Source organism: Drosophila guanche, unplaced genomic scaffold (assembly GCF_900245975.1).
Source record: "Drosophila guanche unplaced genomic scaffold, DGUA_6, whole genome shotgun sequence".
In the NCBI taxonomy this organism is placed as follows: Eukaryota; Metazoa; Arthropoda; class Insecta; order Diptera; family Drosophilidae; genus Drosophila; species Drosophila guanche.
Window position 1 is genome coordinate 1,502,158 of NW_022995744.1, and position 20,611 is coordinate 1,522,768.

The window sequence follows — 20,611 nt, forward strand, 5'->3', positions numbered from 1 at the left end:
CGGAGAGTGTGGGTCTCTCACGGTGTTGAAATGGGTTCGATTTGATTGCGCCCAATATCTATATTGAAGTACATAATTGCCTTTTCAGCTCCAATTGCAAAGGAAAATGCTCGATTTGTGGTCTCAAAAGGGTGTTGAAACATAAATGAGTGTCTAAGTAAGATTATACACCGAGGACGTGGACGTGTGGGACGCTTCGTATGTGTCACAACTTTTACACTGTCATTATAAATGTTTCTGTACCGTAGTGTTTTTTTTCGAATTTTACATTTCGCTTTCTATTTCTGGTGTTCGTTCGGCCAACTCTTTTTTAAGTTCAAAGTTTTCAGTAAAATTTTTTTTTCAAATATTCAACACAATAAAAAAAAAAAAATAATAATATTCAACATAAAGTCAAGGCGGACTCACGTCTGCGACCAACCAACTTCGATGTAGCGATGAATTAAAAATAAAAATCATTTTACATTTTTTCTACACATCTACATCATCTACATCAATTCTACGGCCAACACGCCCTTTAGCTCGCTTGAGGCAGACAAAAATTAAAATTGAAACTCAATTAGAACTATGCGATTTTTAAGAGGGTATTTGTGCTAGAAAGTGTATGTACATATGTACATATGTAACGCACAGAAGGCAACATTTCCGACCCCATAAAGTATAACTCTTCTTGATAAATGTTGTGACGCGTACGAAGCGCCTCACTCGCCCCTCCTTGTTCATTTATAGCATAAAGGGAGATCTTTTGAATTTTAAGAATGGAGTTGCGAAAAGTGCAGCACAAAAGGGCGTGGGCCTCCTGAGAACGAGCAACAGTCACGTGTAAGGAACGAGGCCGACATGTCGAAGATAAAGGAGGAGAGGCGATGGCTAAGCGTTGGATGGGGAAGAACAAGCGAGATAATGTCTGATAGCTTTGCCTGGGAATGTGCACTGTAGCAGTTTTACTTCTTAACACTATTATTTGCCTTGTTGTTGTGTGTTTAGCGTTAGTCATTAAGGCGTGACGCCATAAATTACCAAAGTGTAAGCTACAACAGCCCAGAAAACTGTGTAAAAAAATCACATAAAACCGCGTTGCTCAAATTAAAAACGTTTTCTATTTCATGGAAAGCGAAATTTATGGACAAACCCGAAAAACAAAACAAAAATCACAATTAAGTTTGCGAAAATACTTCGCATTCGCCGCGATGTCTGGTCCCAAAACCCACACTTTCACATACTTTTTGTCTATTTGTTTCTTATACGTAGACACCACCGGAACACTGTTCGTCACAGACTCTCTGTGCGGGACATAATAAATAATTAAATCGGGAAAGAGACGCCGACGCACGCGTTTCCAGCCAAGTTCCAACTCGAACTAACCGCATTCCCCAACATGGCTCGAAGCGGCAACAACAGGCCAAAGCAAAATAAACATAACATAACAGAAAGAGGCAACGCAACGGCAGCGAACAAGTGTGTGGAGCGAGAGAGAGAAATAGAGAGATGAGAGCCAGGCCAACAGCGCCAACGATTGCTCTGCGGCGAAAGGGTTGCTGGTGGAGCAGCATTGCCAGACTATTACGGAAAGTCTGTTGACTGCCACATACCGTTAACAGCAGGCAAGGTGCTATAGTTAACCATCGGATCTGGTAACTCTTTTAACGTTTTTCTATAACATTTTTCAAACAAAATAATAGTTTTCTTCCAAATTTTTAACTTTAAGAGAAAATCAAGCGGTAAGATTTTCGTAGACATTTGGTAATCTTTGACGATGCATCCTACGATTAAAAAAATATTGCCATTGTCTCCCCGCATGGGACACAAACGCAAGAAATGCAAGCCAAGTCAATAGAAAAAACACTTGGACAAGCTTTCAAAGCGTTTAAACGCCTTTCCAAGCTTACATTAAGGTTTGAAAAGCGTTAGCCTTGGATCGGAAGTACCTTTTATTCTTTTTGAAAGTTTAAGTAAATAAATATCATATTGCAATTAAAAGATACTACGGCCAAATGTTTATCGAATAATAACTTTAAATTTGAATGAGCTGTGATCAAATGGTAGAGTTAGAGTCTCCACATTGGCTTCGGCTTGAGTTTAGGACCAGAATTAACCTTTGTTGTCTTCGCTGCAAGCAATTGGGGTTTATTTTCTATCTTTGGCTGCGTCTTAGGAGTCGTTGATACTTGGCGAGAACTGTTCGAATTTGTACAGTTTTCCATTAAGTATCCAGCCACACTGGCAATCGGGACCTCTGGCAAAACGTTTGACAAATCTCGATAAATAGAAGGAAACGGATTAGCTTGAGTTTCCACATGATGTGCGGGATATGACTCTTGGAAGACTTGACGAATTTCATATTTTGATATTTGGTGGGCCAAGACTGGTTCCTTTAGCACCTGGATTTGAGTCTCCTCGTCGTCTATGAAAGGTGATATCAATTTCATTTCTCGATTTTCCTCTAGTAGATCTTCTCTACCTGACGCAGAAGGCTCTGGGCCGGTTTGCTGCTCTCTATTCACATGATTGAGCCATTGCTTCAGCACCACTAATATGACGATAGCCATCGCCACCAATACAACGGAGAGAAATTTCAGCATCAAAGAGTTATAGAGCTCAAAACCCTTCAGCATGAACCAGCAAGCCGATTTCCAATCGTTGCAGAAAGGATTAATTTTCAGCCGCGTCTGGGAGTCCATGACCTGGCGATATTCCCACATTTTTGCAAAAAATTTAGGAGCGTTTAGACAGTTATTTGAAAATGTAGAAGAATTATAAAGCAGAGCTGTTTACTTGTACGAGAAGTCTAACCAAAAATAAGATGAGTGTTTTGCTCTGTAATGAACTGAAAGGGATACTTGGTGGAATTTTATCCTCGTTCTTATTGTTGCAAATTGGGGTAGAAAATAGATCGATTTTCTGGCCACTTCACTCATTGCTATAGCTTATCTTTAATCTTTTAAAAGAAACCCAACAATTTAATAGTTAAAAATTTGTTTGATAACATTATTGTTATAAAATAAACCATCATTGAGAAATTTCTAGTCGAATAAGCATCACACACATCTGCCATAATTTCTTGCAAGATCTTTCAATCTAGATATTTTCAATTTGAATTTTCTTCAATTCTCAAAGTCATCCGTGGCCATATACATATGTATTTTGTTGAATGTGAAGTGCAAACCAAAACGAATAGGAACGTGGGAGACGGTTCTTACGTGTCACAACTTCTATACCCGGTACTCCGTCAGATTCGAATTTTAAATTTTTTCTACATATGTTAACTACATCTACATCTACAGCACTTCTTATGCTAACACGCTCCTTTAGCTCGCCCCCCTCCCTAAAGCCACACACTGCTCGAAACAAATTGTAGAATGAGAGAATGTGTAAAAATAAAATAAAAATGCTGGATGGGGTGGGGGTGGCCACTGCAAATTAATTTCTTCTTCTCTTTGTTCTCTTATCTTGATGCAAAACTTGGTTGCCCTATCTCTTACGGTCTCTGAGTATTAGGCGCTCATAAGGACGTATAGACGGACGGACAGACAGACACGGCTATTGATGCTGATCAAGAATATACTTACTTTGTGGGGTCGCAAACGTGTGTTTGTGTTCTGTGTGTTCCATTTTTCCCCACAAATATAATATACCCTACTTACTCTTCGAGCACAGTCTCAGACCGTTCCAAACGGATTCAAGATTGAAAACCCGGCAGTGGACAAACCAGTGGACAACTCTAGCGTGTATCTTTGAGTGAATTTTATTTTTGGTCAATTTTTTTTCGCGACTTGACAAAAGTGTCGGCCTAAATTCTGAAGAGTTAATAAATGCCTTGCCTCAAGTCAAACTTGTTTCCAGTGCCTCAATCTCCTCACTTTCTCAGAGCCAGAGTCAGAGCCACAGCCAGAGTCGGGCCAGGCAAGAGCTCTCTGAGTAAATTCCAATGGCATGACTACCCCAGAGAGGCAGCGAAACTTGTAAGCCAAGTCAAGCCGAACCAAGGGGAAAAGGAGATTGGTGAGGGCCAGACCCGCATCATATGTATGTATGGACAATTGTGTACCTTCAATCTTTCCGCAAACGAGAGAAGAGCGCTCACAAAAGCAGCCAAACTACTATGGGAGGGGAGAGTGCAAACAGGAAACAAGGTCTCGTGTTCTTGGGAACTCCAAGCAGAACTATCGAGGAAGTTGTATAAATAACAATCAGATCTCATCTCAAAGTTCTCATTAATTTCCCTCCGTTCCAGCAAAATCTCTCTCCATTAATCTGATATATTTATTATGGGCTCAGTCGCAATTAAAGCCCAGAGAAATGTGCCAATGTTACATAAAAACTTTTATGATGCCCAACAGGGCCGCCCCGCAATTGTTTGGTATTTTATACATAAATAGGGTATGTTGTATTTGTGCTCGAAAGTGGGTGTATGTAACGCACAGAAGGATACGTTTCTGACCCCATAAAGTATATATATTCCTGATCAGCAACAAATCTTTCCTCCAGGCTGCTGTATGCTCACACTGTTACAAATGTATTTCCAAAATTAGCCCCGACCCCTTCCGTCACCACAAAGGGCGAAAATCTGCTGTGTCCATGCATAAGATGCAATTCCGTAGGGAATGACCATACCTAGCAGATCACCGAATTGGGATTCGATTGGATCATAGTTATATAGCCAGAGAGAAGAAATTAATTTCCAGTGGCTACCCCCACCCCGTCCAGCAGCTTTGCTTGTGCTTGCCTATTTTTGTCATTCTTTCTCACTCGCACAAACAGCGTGTTGGCGGGAGATGTGGGTAGATGTAAATGACAGATGTAGAACAAATGTAAAATGTAAAACTCGAAAAAACGTATTATTAAATACACATGTACAGTTGTGTTCAATGAAATAGTAGTGCCGCACCTCATCACTCTGACAACTATTTTTGAGACCCTTTCAGATTTTCGAATTAAACAAGTGATACCTTTTTGGAAAGGAATCCTGGAACATTTGCATTCCATCTTCTTGTATCTCGTTTCTTTAGTAGAACAAACATGAAATCTGCTGTTAAATAAAGTAGTAGAGCTGGGTGCAAGTATTAAACGAAAAGAAAGGACTATATCTATCAGATCACCGAATTGGGATCTGATTGGATCATTATTATGGCCACAATGAAGAAATTAATTTGCAGTGGCTAAACACACCCCGTCCCGAAGTTTATATTTGTTTTTTGCACATTCTCTCATTCACACTCTGCTTCGCGCAGTGCCGCGTCGCTGCCTCTGACACGTCTCTGCCTCTGCCGCGTCTCTATCCTCACTCTGCAGTGTCTGGCTCTAGGGGAGGGTGGCGAGCTAAAGGAGCGTGTTGGAGTGAGTATTGTTGTTGATGCAGATGACAGATGAAGAACAAATGTAAAATTTGACAGATAAACGCTAAGGTGCAGATGAATGTAGTACTGAGTGCCGGGTAAAAAAGTTGTGACGTGTAAGAAGCGTCCCACACGTCCCTTCTTTGTATTTTGTTTGTATTTTGGGGTTTGGCAGAAAGAAATCTTTTGAAAATGAGACTCAATTGTACAATCTCAATCTTTCGGTTGTATAACAATTGAAGTGGACGCAAAATATGGGAAACCCTGATAACAAATGCAGATGGGATGGAGAAAAACCGGCAATGAGGTAACGAAAATAATTTCAATTGGGAAAAGCAATTTTTAATCAAAAAGATAAAAATAAAATTATTGATGAAAACCCTGATATGATACAATTTTTGAATTCGTTAATGCTAAAAATATTAAAATGGTTTATATACGAGTGGTATGCATAGAAAGGATTAAGCCAAAACCAAATGGGTCAAAAATGAGAGTTATATGGGTTTTTTGTGTGAGGGGATTCTACATGAAACCAAAAGATTTAATGATTTTTGGCTTACTGTCTCATAGAGCCCCAACGACGCTGAGATAAAGTATCGGGATTGCTGCAAGAAAAATATTTATAAATTGTCGTTTTAAATTGTATCAAATCACTGCAATTTCACATGTATCCTAGTTGAATTTAAAACGTGCACCTTTCGTATTCCATATACCTTGCATCTCGACTGGGCTTACAGATTTCGGTTAATCGAAATGCTGGAATTCAATGAACACAGCTCTGTTATCTTAGGTATCCAAATGTTTGTTTACGTATGAATGTTAGCTACTTATGTACATTAGCATTAATCCCGCAAATTTTATATTTATAAATATAATTTATTTGAGACTGTTAATATGTTATGTTCGAAGCCGAAACAAAACAGTTTACAAAAAGTCTGAAATGTAATCGAACATGCGCATGTGCACAAAGATCATGCACCACGAGCACCGACTGTAATTGAATTTTCGACTTGAAGACAGAGGCACGCATGAATCACGGCTTATGGTGGCCATATCATATACCCAAGACGAGCATAGAAAAAACTGGTTTTGTGTATGCATTTTAATCACATAAACTCGTACAACACACACTCAACTCAACGCACACATTCGACTCTGGAGCGCATACAGAAAAGGTTAACTATTCAAATTGTGTGGCTTTTGTTTTTGCTACGGACAAATTTAGAGTTTTGAATTGATGAAGTCTCTGGACTGGACTGGTGACTGGTTGGGGTAGCTTATAGCCATAATGTATTCAGTAGACTTATTATATGAGCAGCCTTATAAATTTCCTGTAATTGTAAAGATTCGCATATGACTCGATTTCCATTTTGAGAGCGAACCTAGTTGCTGATACAATGGGAGTGTTGGTTTACCTTGTCGGTGTTCGTCTTAGACTGCGTCTGGTCCAATTATCTCGGGGCATTATGTTCAGTTCATCTTCGCTGTAAATAATATTACAATTAGTCGAAACACTCCATACAATATATGTACATAAGTATTTGAAAATACACATAGCCGTATATACAGTGCGTATCAGGTATAATTGTGTGACATGCGATTGAATTTTATATAAGGAGTGACCACTCTTCTTTATATCGTACATCTGTCACTGACTTATGCCATAACGCCCTGCACATTCTATACATATGAACTGATGCGACTCACTCTTGCGGCGTGGATGATCCCACATGCGGTACCAGATCGAGCTCGATACCAACGCTAGCGTTCAGATTGTTGTTCCCATCATTCGAGTTTCCACTGTGATTGTGGTGGGAATTGGAGCTTCCCACGCTGAGATTGTTGTTGCCTTTGTTTCCGATGATGTTGCTGTTATTGTTGTTGCTGATGCTGTTGTTGTTGGGACTGGAGCCGCTCCGCCCTTCTCTCAGTTGGGCGGGAAACTCGTTCTCGCCATAGCCCTCGAAGGACTCGCCATCGGATAAAGACGAACACTGAGACTTGGCAACGCCCGCTAAGGTCACACAAACATTTTATTATTGGCAATCAAAGGTCATGTACATCTAGGTGAGTACTGTACCTGTGCTGGAGGGCGGACTGCTGGGGGTGGGGCTGCTGTTGCCGGACATAGTTTCCGCATAGAGAAAACTGTTTGTGTCAGCTTTGATGGACGCGTTGCTGTTGGGCAACTGAATGCGCGGCATGGGCGCCATCTTAAGTTGGGAAGATCTGAAAAAAATATCAAAAATAAAACATTTGTAATGAAATTGGATCTAGAGAAATTTTTGTATAACGTGCAGGTCAATAGGTCGCAAACCGGTTATCCACTGCATTTGATATGGTCGCAGGGCCTACTCAATGCTTGTTAAACTATGTTTCCTTCAGTTTCATGAAAACTTGAATGTAATTAGTCCTAAGCACATTATCGATTCAACCAATTCTATGGTAACTCTCGAGGGCTCAACGTGCAACAGGTGCACTTTCTACTTCCGTAGACTTTAATCAAACTTCGACCAAGGGAAAAAGGTTTTTTATCAACATTAGTTACTGTCTATCAGAAACCAAATTGGGTCGAGGTCTTTTGTGGACACTTCCGTTCCTGAACAGCAATTACCTCTTACTTCAGGCCATGACTGGCTGGGCCTCAGAGCACTTTGTGGATGGAAGGAGAGGTTCCCGATTTAAGTCTGAGTAATTACCTATATTTCTTCTTTAATTGTTGAAGCTCTGCCTACACATCATTTTCTGTTTTCTTTTACGTGCTTCACGCTTTCGTTTCTTTTTTGAATTGTCACAGAAGGATGGGTGCAAAAGCGGGGAGTATAGAAATCTATAAATATTCTTGGTACAATTGGACGAATGTAATGTTGTTGAGTGCTTGATTGATATGTCAGGGCCGTTAGTTGTTAAAGAGTAAGTAGGTCAACGTACTTTGCAGGGATTACGGGAATGTGTAACACTTATCGGAATACTTAAGCATTTGGTATGGTTAGAATGGATTAGATAAACAACTTATCTAAATAACTAGATTACAGAAGGTAAGAACACATACACATGTAGTACGGGATTAAGCTACTAATACATTTGAATGACTCTTTAAAACTTTACCAAATGAATATACCCACATCTATGCCATTTACCTTACGTGTCTGTCTTGTGGATTAAATGAACCTTCAATATGTCATCTATAGTTTCTCTTCAAGTACTCCAAATGAAATGCTTTGACATTGCATTGGAGGAACCTCGTTTTCCGCCGAGCTTCCAATTTCATAATAAACTAAATATAAAGTTGTGATTAAATGTCGATTGTCTGCTTAATTCAATTCAAAGCGTTTCCAGCTGGAATAATATGCCATAATGGGCAGAAATATATGATTACATGCGAGGAGGGTGGGGTTCAAAAGAAAGCAAAGAAAAAATAATGATACTCGAGTACTCTGTATCACAGCAAATCAGCGAAGGTGAAAAGCGGATGAGTCAATCCAAAGCAGGAGAGCAATAAACTCTGGGCGAACCCAACAACCAACAAAAACTCCGACAAATTGCACTGAAAAAATCGATGAAAGTTACTAAAAAAGAAAACAAAGAAGAGATGTACAGACTTTTCTCACTTATGCAATCATATTTTTGTTAGGTTTAATGTTTTGCATAAGACTATGGAAATCGAAGATCTAGATACCCTTAGACCCAGACAAATCGTTGCACACTCAAATTAGATCGAATTGCAAATTGCTCTAATCAAAACAAAAAAAACTGTCCAAATGACCACGTTGATACCTTTCATTAAATTAAAATTAGAATGTGAGCATACATTTCTGCTTATTTTTAATAGTTATAGGAAATATGTTCACCCTCTGATAGGCTATTCATTTGTATGTACATGTATAAGTACATACGTATGTACATACGTATGTCTATTCACAACTAAGCATGGATAAGTGCCAACAACAAAGAAGCAGCCACGAAGTGCAGTTGGAGCAGCATCCAAAAGGCGAAGTAGCTGCAACAGCTAAATAAAAAAAGACAATCCGCTTTGTGCTCCGTTGCTGAAAAACTCCATCTCTCTCAACTCTCTCTACAGATTCGGTCCATGATTATAAGATTTGTGTACATACGTACATATGTTCATACGTAATCCGTATATTTTATTTCCCATGAATCGTTTTCCTTTGTTTGCAGCTTCTTCTAATTGCAATTATCGTTACCTGATACGCAAGCGCATACAGTAAAATATGAAATATGTACATATGTATGTATGTATGTGCTAATAAATGAATAAAGAATTGTGGGAAATTAAAGAAAAACAAGGAGGAACGTTGTGAGACGCTTTTTACTGGCCACAACTTTTGTACCCGGTACTCAGTTAGTATTTATGTATGTACATATGTATATTTGTTCTTTTTTACCTTAGTGTTATACATTGAAATGTATGTATTCTTCATTTACCATTTTTTACTTCTACATACTTATACATCACTTGTCCCATCAACACGCTGTTTTAGCTTGCCCCCTAGAGACACACACTGCTCGAAGCAGTGTTGGAATGTGCAAGAAATAAAAAAAGCTTTTAGAAGGGGTGGAGGCTTGTCACTGAGAACGAATCTCATTATTCTGGATATTATAATAATCCAATCTGATCCTTATTCGGTAATCTGATAGATATGGACATTCTCTACGAAGCTGTTCTTCTACTTTTCTCTTATCTTTAAAATTGTGGCTGTGGGAGATTTTCGCTCTTTCTGGTGGTATATACTTTAGAGGGTCGGAAACGCTTCCTTCTGTGTGTTACATATTTCGAACACAAATATAATATACAATATAATAATTGCTCTTCGAGTACCGGGTATTGAAAAGCTAGAATTATAAGCTAATATAAATGGCGAATGTGTGTCGAAATGTATTTACGTGAGTACATCCATCCTATGGTTTAGTGCACTGCAGTTCATAAGCCATTGAATAATGCATTAGCCATATGCTAAAGATGCAAAATCTGCCTTGGACAAACGAATGGGTACCTACATTCATTTTTCGTACATCTGAATATGGAATTGTTTAATTATAGAACATGTTGTTCCGAAGCGGATGGGGGATTGAGTGAGGGCACAGGCACAGGCACCGAACAGACGCCGCGGCGTGCAACAGAGTTTCAGTTTTACTTTTATTAGATGTTATCCGAGACTTGACCCCTGGCTTGTGTGACTAATAAACTTGAACTTGTGAGCGAGAAAACAATTGAAAAATTGATCCGATGAGAGCCTCCCACAGCTGAGCAATACAATAAGTGGGGTTACATGCCCCTTCAATTGTATTTTCGGTTGTTTTGTCACACACATGTAACCCATCAATCCATCTATCTGTCTATCCAATAATTTAGATATTGTGATGTGGTAATAATGCTTGGGGATGGGTAACAGCAAGTACCACAAAAAAAAACGAGAAGGGACGTGTGAGACGCTTCTTACGCGTCACAATTTTTATACCCGGCACTCAGGACTACATCTGCACCTTAGCGGTGTTTTGTCAAAACTGTGAATGTGTGAATGAGAGAATGTGAAAAGAACAACAAAAGCTGGGGGACAGGGTGGGTTTAGCCACTGAAAATTAATTTCTTCATTCTGGCTATAATAATGATCCGATCCGATCCCAATTTAATGATCTGATAGATATGGCCATTCCCTACGGAATGGCGTTTCCTTTATCTTCAAAACTGTAGATTTGTGAGGTTTTCGCCCTTTTGCGGGGGCGGAAGGGAGCGTGGCTCATTTTTTAAATACACTGGTTTCAGTGTGAGCATATAGCAGTCTGGATGCAAATTTGGTGGCTCTAGCTCTTATAGTCTCTGAGAACTAGCCGACAAACAAGACGGGCAGACGGACAGACGGACGGACGGACAGACGGACAGACAGACATGGCTCTATCGACTCGTCTATTGATGCTGATCAAGAATATATATACTTTATGGGGTCGGAAACGTTTCCTTCTGTGCGTTACATACAACCGTTATTCCCCACAAATACAATATACCCTATTTACTCTTCGAGTACCGGGTATAAAAAAACATGCTCAATAAATGACCGGGGCCATGTGGCAGTAAATGGTAGAACGGGATTGTACATTTCAACAGAACAGTGCCGAAATTCCAATGAAAACCCTTAATTCAAATGAGAGACAGCCAGAGATTTCGAAAGATCCTTTTCTCAAGTGGCAAACAAATGCACCGGACAGCCAGCATCTCGAAAATTTCTTCGCAAGCTACCTGCTTGGGCGATCGCATCGATAGTAAACCACAGAAATGCACAGCTGTTTCCCGCATTTCTCATTAGTTTCGCTTGAGTCTTTTGTGAGGAAGATCCAAGCGAGCAAATTTTAAGCTGGAAAACGTGTTTAACGCTAAGAAATTCTTACTTTGTTGAACGTGCTTTCGAGTAACTATTCATATATTCAGAATAGTGATTGATTGTGCACCACATTAAAACTTGGTTTTTAACCCCTGTACTCGAAGAGTAAAAAGGGTATATTGTATTTGTGGGAACAAGTTGATGTATGTAACGCAGAGAATGAAACCGACCGCAAAAGGTATATGCATATGTATATTCTTGATCAGCATCAATAGCGAGTCAATATAGCAGTCTTATTGAGAGCTTTGATCTCAAAAACTAAAAGAGCTAAAGCCACAAAATGGTTCATCCAGCTGGCTGTATGCTCACACTGTTTCAAGTGTATTTCAAAATTTCGCCCCACCCTCTTCCGCCCCACAAAGGTCGAAAATCTGCAGCATCCACAATTGTAAAGATAGGAGAAAAGTAAAAATGCTCTTCAGTAGGAAACGACCATATCTTTCAGATCACCACATTGGGATCAGATTGGATCAAAATCCTTGCCCAACTGTGTAAAGAAACTACTATGCTTACATTTAAATACGCTATACAGCTCTGGGGGACTTCTTGCAACTCAAACATTGAGAGTTCAGAGTACTTTGCCAGTTCAGAGTTGCCAATCAAAAACTTTGTGACACATTATCAATACTCCTTTTTACGTATCTAATGCAAAAATATAGACAAAGATCCTAATATTCCAACCATTAAAGAAGAAATAAATAATACTAGTAAGAACAACATCGACAGACTCCACAACCATGAAAATAATTTAGCCTTAAGTCTATTAGACAATAGCTTATCAGTAAGAAGACTGAAAATATACCACATTCTCGATCTCCCCGATAGATAAATCCAACAAACTGAAAAGATGTTATATATAATTGGGCTCATTGGAAAACTGCTATTTCTGTTAATTTCATATTAATTATACTTATACTTATTACTTATTATAATTATACAATTTACTTATTGTTTAAACAGACGGATTGTAAATAAAAAGAGAGAGACAAAAAAAAAAGTTATCTGAAAGCATAGAACATGCCGTAGAGAACATTTTGTTCAACATTTTGACAATTTGTTTGACATTGCGCATTCGGAAGCAATGCAAATAATAAAAATACAAGAAGATAATGAGTTTCTGCGGTGTCAAAGAAAAAACGGGAGGCCAGGCTGCTTTGGTAGAGTGGACAACAACCTAGCCGATAAGGCAAACCGCTCTCAAATAAGGCGTTTCAACGGAGAAACCCGACAAAGAATCAATTGATTTCAATAATAACGAGAAGGGACGTGTGAGAGGCTTCTTATGCGTCTCAACTTTTATACCCGGCACTCAGTACTACATCTGCACCTTAGCGGTTATTTGTCAAATTTAACATTTTTTTTTCATCTGTCATCTACATCAACAACACTACTCACACCAACACGCTCCTTTAGCTCGCCGCCCTTCCCTAGACCCACACACTACAGACTCGCGGCAGAGGCAGGTCCCGCACACAAAAAAAAATATATAAGCTGTGGGACGGGGTGGGTTAAAAGTCGGCAGAAGCAGACGCAGAGTGTGAACGAGAGAATGTGAAAAGAACACCAAAAGCGGCGTGGGAGAGGGTGGGTTTAGCCACTGAAAATTAATTTCTTCATTCTGGCTATAATAATGATCCAATCGGATTTGGTGATCTGATAGATATTGCCAAGTGTTGTAGATGTAGATGAAGAAAAAATTTAAAATTTGACAAAACACCGCTGAGGTGCAGATGCACTATTGTCCCAATGACCAGTGGCTGTTTACGCCAAATTAGCGCAAAGGGCTTATGGCCGGGGGCAATTAGTATTTTGTATAAGTAAAATAAATTTGTAGCAATAAGATATTGAATTGTTGCATTTACGACATACTCACAGAAGTTTGTTGCTATAGAACATACATGTAATATGTGAATACGATAGAGAAAGAGGAAGAACATGCATTTAATAGGTGAATATCGAAATTGAAAAGAAGAAGAGATTAAATTGCACTTGGCTTTTTATTTCGAGATTTTGATTCTGAACTGGTTGCGAGGAGTTGCGAGTTGCGGAAACAGTGGCCAAAAGCTAATTTTTAAAAGTTAAAACCAGGACGTGGTTTTTGGCGCTCTGTATTAGAAAAAGGGTGACCATCAAAGTTGCGTACCATAAATTTTCATAGATGGCGCCACTTTCGAAAAATCTGCTGTGAAATCTAGCGGTCATTATTGCACAGAATGTGCAGGGAAAAAGTACCAATTTTATTGCTGTTTTAAATATCTCATAAATTGGAAAATACGATTAACTCATCCAATTTTTTGATGTATTTTATTAAGTAGGCTTTTTACTACGTGTTCTGTAATGTGAACGATATCTAGTGGTTGGCGATGTCTTCTACATCTAGATATAGTCCTGAGTGCCGGGTATAAAAGTTGTTACGCGTAAAAAGCGTCTCAAACGTCCCTTCTCGTTATTTTTTTTTTATCTTCAAAATTGTAGATTTGGGAGGTTTTCGCTCTTTTGCGGAGGCGGAAGGGGGCGTGGCTCATTTTTGAAATACACTGGTTTCAGTGTGAGCATACGACAAACAAGACGGACAGACGGACAGACAGACATGGCTCAATCGACTCGTCTATTGATGCTGATCAAGAATATATATACTTTATGGGGTCGGAAACGCTTCCTTCTAAGTGTTACATACAACCGATATTCACACAAATACAATATACCCTATTTACTCTTCGAGTACCGGGTATAAAAACGCCAGATTCATTGTCAGTATTCATTGGATTGTTAAGCGTTTACCAGCTCTGTATGGTCGAAGCTGAAACTGCAAAATTCGACGGGTGAAGAGCAAGCACAAGCTGTTTGGAATGCACATTGTACATACATACATATGTATGTGATTTGCAAATTGCATGTGTTGACCCGTAAAACTCCGTTTCCCATCACCATCACAATCAACCATTAATAAAATGTAAATATACATTATTACAGCCAAAAATGTATGATAGCCTGCCCCTTGGATCCCCACGGTAAACGCCCTCTAAAAGCAAACAATACACCCACTAAAAAGACAAACAATCAGAAAAAATACTAAATATGTTGGACAATATTGATTAATTATACAAATAAAAGACTGGAGAAAAGATACAACAAGAAGAGAAAGAGAATATTCTGTTACAAGACTTAAATCGCAAAAATAGGGTGGAGAGGGGGAACGGCATGTGAATACTAGTACTTTAAATTCAATTAGTTACTCGAAACAAAAATACAAATCTCGTTTACGCCTCTGTTGACATATATTTTTGTTTTATATTTATATTTTTACTCCCGGAACTGTCTGCACCTCCCAAGGAGGGAGAAGCCCCTTCGCCTTCTCCGTATTTTCTGATCTGGGAAATGTTTCATTTTCAGTTTCAGTTCCCGCTAATTTGTGCTCTACCCTGCAGGCTTAACATTCTCCAAGGACGGACAACTGGCTGTGATCAGAAAGTTCCATGTCAGGTTTTTGGGAATGCGTCAATGAATAATGAGGCGGGCGTGCTGTTGCTCCTCCAGAAACTGTCGAGAGTGGGGAAATGCAGAGAGGAACACCAATTGGTAGAATACTAGACAGACAGACATGTCTGGGCCATCCGCCATCAACTGCAAGGCAGGTCAAGGAGGAAAGACGCACGGACCTGGCAAGACATAGTCTGTGGGGTAAGAGGAAGTGATTTAATTCAAGATATTGGAATCATTGATGATTTTAGTTAGTTATGGGTATAAGATCCATCTCGATTTTGTGTGCGAAAGAGGATGTGCATATCAAAGAATATATATTCTTGATTAGCATCAATAGCCGAGTCTATATCGGTCTGTATTTCTGTCCGTCTGTCGGTCTTGTTTGACGCCTCGTTCTCAGAGATTTTAAGAGCTAGAGTCACCAAATTATGTGTGAAGACTCATGTGATTTCACACTGAATCAAGTTTGTTCCAAAATGTACATACATACATATGAATGTAAATATATATTGAATGAATACCTGGTATAAAAGTGGTTCCTACTCGTTTTTCTTACTTTTTTTCAGTTTCCTCACGGTGCGTAACACAATTCGGGTTTGGCGTCGGCGCCGGCGGCGTAATTACAATTGTGCACTGAAGAATGAGTCGCTGCTATTTTGGGTAAAATATTCCGACCCCATAAAGTATGTATATGTATTCTTGATCATATGTATGTCCGTCTGTCCATCCGTCTGTCCGTCCGTCTGTCCGTCCGTCTTGTTTGTCGGCTAGTTCTCAGAGACTATAAAACCTAGAGCCAACAAACTTTGCCTGCCAATTTCAAAAATTGTTTGCACATTCTCTTATTGGAAAAAATGTAAAATGTAAGATTTGAAAAAAAATATTTGGTACAGATAGATGTACTACTGAGCGTCTCACACGTCCCTCCTCGTTTTGTCTTCGTTTTTGAAGCAAATTTGAAGCACGATTGATCTTCAGAAAGCATTTTTGCAACAAAATTAACCGGTTTAGATGTGCTGCCACTTACACATCGATGACCCGTATTGCAGGGTAGCAACAAGAGATGAAAACACATGCATGCCCAAGCAACACATGAACACACTTTTCTCCAGACGGCGGGCGACTGTCACAAAAAGCGACGACACCTGTTTAAAGTTGTGGCAGTCCCTCCTACCACTCCCTTTTCATCACTTTTGTGAGTTCTTTTCGTGCTACATTTACCGCAATTATTTACTTAGGCCATCTTTCGTATGCGGTCTTTTCACTAAGGTAGAGCCCAACCAAACAGAACACGGCAATAGATTAATTCCCCAAGAGCATTTCCCCCCTAACTACACGAGATAGAACCAAACACACGCACACACCTTTCTATACCCTGTATAGAATGCCGCAATGCCTTGCGGCAGTACCGCGCGCGTTGGGCGCTCACTCCCAAATATGGCCCGCACTCAAAATTGTACAAAATTATAAAGCAAGAAAAGACTAGATTGAAGGAATAAACGAATGAATACACAAAATAATACCCTGTATGCAAGGGCACAAGTCGATCCTCCTGAATCGAAGATGCTTTTCAGATAACAAATGAAGTTATTTCAACTCCACCAAATATAAAATTCTGACACAACTTATTTATATCGATCCAAAATGCTGACTATCGCTGTCTAATTTATTTTTGATAGGGTATTCTCTAGTTGGTGTTTGAGGGCTTCCTCTCGGTGCATTGAACTGCCTCATGTGGATCCAGAGGGGAACCTGAGCTGCTGCTGACCCACATTGATGAAATCGCATTTGAATTCATTTTTATTTCCATGTCAGTCTCTAAGTCAGTCAGTCAGTTAGTCAATCAACGAGCTTTCAGGTTGTCCAAACCAATTACTGTGTATTGGATAGAAGACGTCATCTTTCTCTTCTCTTCAATCAGCTTCAACCATTGCTCTTGCACTTTCTATGGCTGCATCTCTCTTTTAGTCGGCGCCCCCGCCAGTTGGCACAGCTCTTAGAAGCTTCTTCTTCTAAATACAAATCTGCTGACACGATTACCATTCCTTGACTCTGGCATTTCTGGCTATTCTGGCTATCTGTCTGCTTCTTTCCTCGTTGATTCTCTTTGGCTTTGGCACGAGTTCGTTCTCGTCGTGTATAAACAAAAGCATAAAAAATACAAATCTTTTTTTCGACTTGTTTACCTTGAATCGCATTGATTTGAAGTTCAAATCATTAATTTCAGTTTTATTGCCATTATTTTTGTATTTAATGCGCTTTTGTAACCAGATTTTAATGTTAAATTGTTTTTATACCCGGTACTCGACGAGTAAATATGGTATATTGTATTTGTGCACAAAGTGAATGTATGTAACGCACAGAAGGAAACGTTTCCGACCCCATAAAGTATATATATTCTTGATCAGCATCAATAGCCGAGTCGATTGAGCCATGTCTGTCTGTCCGTCCGTCTGTCCGTCTTTTTGAACGCCTGGATCTCAGAGACCATAAAAGCTAGAGCCACCAAATTTTGCATCCAGACTTCTGTATGCTCACACTGTTACAAGTGTATTTAAAATGAGCCCCGCTCTCGCAAAATGGCGAAAACCTCCCAAACCTATAATTTTGAAGATAAAAGAAAACGCCATTCCATAAGGAATGACCATATCTATCAGATCACCGAATTGGGATCTGATTGGACCATTATTATAGCCAGAATGAAGAAATTAATATGCAGTGGCTAAACCCACCCACCCCGCAGCTTTTATTTGTTTTTTTCACATTCTCTCAATCAGACTCTGCTTTTGCTGTGTGCGGCCACTGCCTCTGCCGCGAGTCTGCAGAGTGTTGGTCCAGGTAAGGGAGGCGAGCTTAAGGAGCGTGTTGGTGTGAAAAGTGTTGTAGATGTAGATGACAGATGAAGAAAAAATGTAAAATTTGACAAAACACCGCTAAGGTGCAGATGTAGTACTGAGTGCCGGGTATAAAAGTTGTGAGAAGAGAAAAGAGAAAAGAAGCGTCTCACACGTCCCTTCTCGTTTTAATTTAATTTAGTATGCACGAGTGTATTTGGTAATTTTATTGGAAAGGGGATTTCTGGCACACAACGTGTATCACTGCAAATCAATACGAGTCAAAAGCTGGCATGCGTTGTAGTTTTACATTAAGCCTGCTTGGTGGACTGCTTTTTGCATGGAAAAGCGCAATAGGTACAAGGTTCAGTCCAGAAATTACAGTTAACAACCCTTACATATGTGGGAGACTCGCACATCATGAATTTTGTTTTGCCTTCTCAGTCTGTGTAATTTATTAATTGCCGATTTACGAAAAAACACTCTCGGAACATAGACTTAGTATTTTCCGAAGGTGTTGCGAGTGATCAAGGGGCTCTTTAACTTGATCCTTGGGTGTCTCGCCAAGAGTTAAAAGATCTAACCAAATGTACATAGCTATAGTCCAAGTCTTGTCAGAAAGCAATTAGTCAAGACAAAAAGAAAGAAATATGATGAAAAAGCATGAGCAAAGCCGCATAACTGTGCCAAGGCGACCCATTCCAAGCGACGAAAAAACGAGGCAAAATTAATTTCTAGAGCCGTTTTGTTGTTTTTGGCCAAAATATGCAAAGTGCAAACGTGAAACGCGAACCGTTAGAGCGTGAGGGAGATAGCTGAACACAGCACATAGCTTTTAGAGGGAGCTCTACACAATGTTAAACAGAGGCCAAGATGGATTATACGGGGGAAATGGAAATGGACACGAAATATATCAAATTACATAGGGAAGCACCATGTGCAGCGTGATGCAATGCAGGGGATTGGGTAAGGGTACAGAATGGGTAGGAGGAAGCAGCTGCTACTACATATTTCCATCTACTCCAAAGTGGGTTTCCGATTACAGGCGGAAAAGGATGAGAGGATGATGCTTCGTTGAGTGGAAGATGCACTTGTGCCCAAGATTTTGTCCTGTGACAGCTGCTTTCTCAAGGAAATCCGGAAACACTTGTTCCGCTCTCTTTCTGGACGCAACACTTGCTCAACTTAAAGCCACAAACTAAAAATGGAATGAGGTGTGCGGGGAAATAGATAAAGAAAGAGGAAAAAACTCCACAGCTGGAAAAAGTCAACGGCGGCACCAGCTGGCACGAACATGGCTCAAATCAACAACTATAAGAAGAGTGCGACAAAACAGAGTCAAACAAATAGAGAGAGGAAAACAAAAAACTATTGCGATTTTTCGCATTCGGGAAAATGTTACAATTGTCCCACCACACCACACATAAAACGCGAACAGAGCGCTAGTCATTTATTTAGTAGCACCAAAAAAACAATGTTCAAATAAATGATGGGGAATACGGCGGCACTCACTTTGAGAATCAATAAGCGTTCACGTTGCGTGCCCAAAACGTGCCAAGGTGGCGGGAGAGGGTGATTAAGATGGTATTTGGATATGTAAATATATTCCTGATCAAAAAGGGAACATGACCTATCTTCACTATGCTGCTATTTTTTTAAATTATTTCATTCCTCTGTTATTCTCATTTGCTACTTGGCATGCATTGAGAGCTCTACAGTTTTTAAATACAATCGAATTTTGCAAACACTGAAAAGATTAGAGAGCTTAGCTTAAGCTAACGCACCTGTTTAAATATGTAGGTATCCCAATTAGAGCAGCAGTGGCTGTGTCAGCAGCAGACCCGTTAATATCGCATTCATTTATTTAACAACAATTAAACCAATTTTTGCACTAATGTAGACACACACACATACACAGAGACACCACACTCACACACGCGAGAGCCGTACCAACGCTCAACAGATGGATTTTTGGTGTAGGGTTGTGGATGATACGGCTGCTACAGGTAGACGCTGTTGTTGTTGTTCTTGCTGTTGTAGGTGTTGCGCAAACAATACGAAATGGGCTTAAAAACGTTAGCTGAGGCTCTTTTCTTGCACTTTCACTCAACGCACAGGCACTTCTTCACTCTTCGCTTTGCATAGGTGTGTTTTTCGGTCTTGTAAAGGTATTGTACGCGTGCGTAACGCTGGCAACCACTACTGTTGGCTGTGCCGCGATTTTTCCGCTAATCTGGCTCGCTCCGAACGACAAAAGTTTTTTGTCTAAAGTCCGACTGCAGTTGTAGACTTTTTTTCTTCTAATTTTCCTTGTGACGACGAATGACACTGCTCGACGTATCAAAATGTAATTATTTCAAATTATCAAATTATATTATTTATTTTATTTGCTGCGACCGTTGTCTTTAAATTGATTTATTTTTAACTGAATTTTGTACCAAAAAATATTTTGATGGATTTCATACGATAACACGACGAAATTTGTGGCGGTAGTAACATACTGGCTTGGTTTTGTTGTCATATCGTGAATGGGGAATATTGCCTTATTGTGAACGTGCAA

General features: G+C 39.6%; 2 protein-coding genes across 5 annotated transcripts in view; both read right to left on the reverse strand.

The window, feature by feature from the left end:
- Nucleotides 1–20,396, reverse strand: part of LOC117579036 (rab11 family-interacting protein 4B) — a 43,683-nt gene extending 23,287 nt beyond the window's left edge. For 2 of the 4 annotated variants that reach the window (XM_034264727.1, XM_034264725.1), the window contains exons 1-4: nucleotides 19,836–20,394; nucleotides 7,417–7,565; nucleotides 7,044–7,350; nucleotides 6,752–6,820 (exon numbers count right to left, since the gene is read on the reverse strand). In XM_034264727.1, the coding sequence (XP_034120618.1) occupies nucleotides 6,752–6,820; nucleotides 7,044–7,350; nucleotides 7,417–7,549 (509 nt within the window). In that variant the 5' untranslated portion in view covers nucleotides 7,550–7,565; nucleotides 19,836–20,394. Of the gene's footprint in view, nucleotides 1–5,896; nucleotides 5,942–6,751; nucleotides 6,821–7,043; nucleotides 7,351–7,416; nucleotides 7,566–19,835 lie in introns of all 4 variants that reach the window. The other 2 variants (XM_034264724.1, XM_034264722.1) reach the window with 2 other exon arrangements.
- LOC117579038 lies at nucleotides 1,980–2,801 on the reverse strand. Its single transcript, XM_034264732.1, has 2 exons — nucleotides 2,462–2,801; nucleotides 1,980–2,404 (listed from the first exon to the last, which is right to left on the reverse strand). Exons 1-2 carry the CDS (start codon nucleotides 2,700–2,702, stop codon nucleotides 2,049–2,051), a joined length of 597 nt encoding a protein of 198 aa, XP_034120623.1. The 5' UTR covers nucleotides 2,703–2,801; the 3' UTR covers nucleotides 1,980–2,048.
- Nucleotides 20,397–20,611: the final 215 nt, after the last annotated feature.

Coding starts and splice junctions, on each gene's coding strand:
- LOC117579038 (XM_034264732.1), bottom strand. CDS start 2,702: ATGTGGGAATATCGCCAGGTCATGGACTCCCAGACGCGGCTGAAAATT. Junction 2,405..2,461: donor CCCAGAGCCTTCTGCGTCAG/GTAGAGAAGATC, acceptor CACCTTTCATAG/ACGACGAGGAGACTCAAATC.